The 2,149-nt window shown below is 36.0% G+C and overlaps 1 protein-coding gene across 1 annotated transcript; it reads right to left on the reverse strand.

Moving 5' to 3' along the window:
* Positions 1-586: 586 nt before the first annotated feature.
* LOC126796699 (glutathione S-transferase F11-like) lies at positions 587-1,661 on the reverse strand. Its single transcript, XM_050523447.1, has 3 exons — positions 1,515-1,661; positions 1,358-1,406; positions 587-1,035 (listed from the first exon to the last, which is right to left on the reverse strand). The coding sequence occupies exons 1-3, from the start codon at positions 1,659-1,661 to the stop codon at positions 587-589; spliced, it is 645 nt and encodes a 214-aa protein (XP_050379404.1).
* Positions 1,662-2,149: the final 488 nt, after the last annotated feature.

Here is a 2,149-nt window from a genome sequence, read left to right on the forward strand (position 1 = left end):
TTATCAATCCTTGATAGAAGAGAGAGCTCATGTAAGAAATTGCTAAATTTAACAAGAATTTTAGCACCCATTGCTGGAGATGCTCTAATATTCTCTTATTAAATTAAATTTGAATTAAAATAGTAGCAAATTGGGAAATATAGTAAGTTTAAAGTTGAAAATAGTTATGTAGGGTGAAATTTATTATAGAAAAAAGGTGTTTTCGGTTTTGAAATGGGGTGAACAAATTAAATTTAAAATGAAAAAAAATACTGATTGAAAAAATTCAGATTAATGGAGTTTATGATACCATCATTTTTAAACTCCTACGGATTTCACAATTTTTTTCATTCAAACACACCATAACTTTAGCAACATATTGCAATATATATATATATATATATATATATAATTATAGATCCTTATTCTTCTTCTTCTTTTTTATTTATTATTTTTCATAAAGAGACTCAAAAACACATTAATATACTTAGTAGCTAGGCAGGCGATATATGTTCCAAATTGATTGTTGCACCGGTTGTTTTTTTTTTCTTTCAAACAGGCCGGGTGTGATATGACCATAGAGATCCATCAGTAGCCAGCTAGTTAACTAATACTGAGCAAGCTTCATAAGTTTCTTCCATGCAGGCCTGTTGGAAATATCTTTCCACCAATCATTGACATTCTTCCTTTCCGTGACCAAATGTCCCATTTTGAACTCGTCAACCAGAAACCGTATTGCCGGAAGATGGCTCAGATCGGCCAAACTAAAGTAGCTTCCGGCTAGATAGGTGCTCTTTGAAAGTCTCTCCTCATACACATCGAATACCTTTTTCAGTTTTTCTTCACAAGAGCGCACCAATGCAAAGTCGCTATGTTCGCCCATGCTGGGAAGGATCATAAGTTGAAGCACCACAGTGAAAACCAAATCGTTGAAGTTATGTGATTCGACTTCGAGCCATTGGTCCACCAGAGCCTTCTCCTCCAATGTCTTTCCCAACAGGTTAGGACCACGGGCTGCATACTTGGCTGCATAGTATCTTACAATAGCTCTAGATTCTGTAGCAGAGCGAGCAACACATCCCAGTTAGTGAAGGCAAATTTTAAAATATCGACATGTAATTAGCAACATGAAAATTTTGTAATGCATTATTCACCATGCATTTTAGACTTGGAACACGATATTAACAATATTCCGGTTGATGATTCCATTTTTAGTATTACCAGTAATCTTGTTATTGCCATTTTTGTAAGTACTACCTTCTGTCTTTTTCCATGAGCTTGGACCAAGATACACAAAAAAAAAACAAAAGGAAAGTAGAAAAAGATACTCAAGGTTCCTGAGTTAATGTAATAAAGAAATTATACTAGTTCTTCATACCAAAAAGCTTGAAATTGCCATCTTCGATTGCTGGAACTTGCCCAAATGGCTGCAAAAATGAAAACAGTCAGACATATTATACTATATATTCAGAGTGGTATGTGTGATTTTAAATATGCTGGCTAGGTTGTTTAGATTGTTTATGGTTAGTAATTACCTGTCGAGCAAGAATGTGAGGTTGCTTCTGCTCTCCTGCTTGAAGATCAACAGGCACAACCTCAAACTCGACTCCGAGCTCCAAAAGACAAGCCATAACCCTCTGGGGGCAGGCTGCTCTAATTGGACCAAAAACTTTCACTACCATCTCCTCGATATCGATCGATCAGTTCCACCCAGCGAGCTGAACAAAATAGGTATATATATGGTACGATTAGAGCACAAGAAATCAGTAGTTGTGTCTTGGGATTGTTCGGGGGGTTTAGTCAAGAGAACTCTTCATTATATAGAGAAACGTATTAGAAGGTATATGCATGTAGTTGATTTCATGTCAATTGGCCACTATTATTGAATGCATGCATGTGACCTTATTACCAAGATGAACAACCCGGGGGTTACCACCAGCCACGACTGCCACGTGATCGACTAGTTTGAGCTAGCCATATTTCCTATACAAATGCCTGGTAGTATATTTACTCATTTTGTTTTACTTAATCTCTTTGATAGGTTGAAGTATGCATGTATAGAATGCCAAAGATAAACAAGAAATTATCAATATGTGAAATGTGCTGCTATACGTTAGTGTTAGCTAGTTATGTTAGTTACATAAGCTATTAGCTATATAGTTCGCTACAT

This window comes from Argentina anserina, chromosome 1 (genome assembly GCF_933775445.1).
Source record: "Argentina anserina chromosome 1, drPotAnse1.1, whole genome shotgun sequence".
Classification (NCBI taxonomy): domain Eukaryota; kingdom Viridiplantae; phylum Streptophyta; class Magnoliopsida; order Rosales; family Rosaceae; genus Argentina; species Argentina anserina.

Bases quoted from the DNA above. Each gene is read 5' to 3' on its own strand.
- LOC126796699 (XM_050523447.1), bottom strand. From the start codon at position 1,661: ATGGTAGTGAAAGTTTTTGGTCCAATTAGAGCAGCCTGCCCCCAGAGG. The intron at 1,407-1,514 runs GTAATTACTAAC...TCATTTTTGCAG, and splicing joins CTCACATTCTTGCTCGACAG to CCATTTGGGCAAGTTCCAGC. The intron at 1,036-1,357 runs GTATGAAGAACT...GCTCTGCTACAG, and splicing joins TGGCAATTTCAAGCTTTTTG to AATCTAGAGCTATTGTAAGA.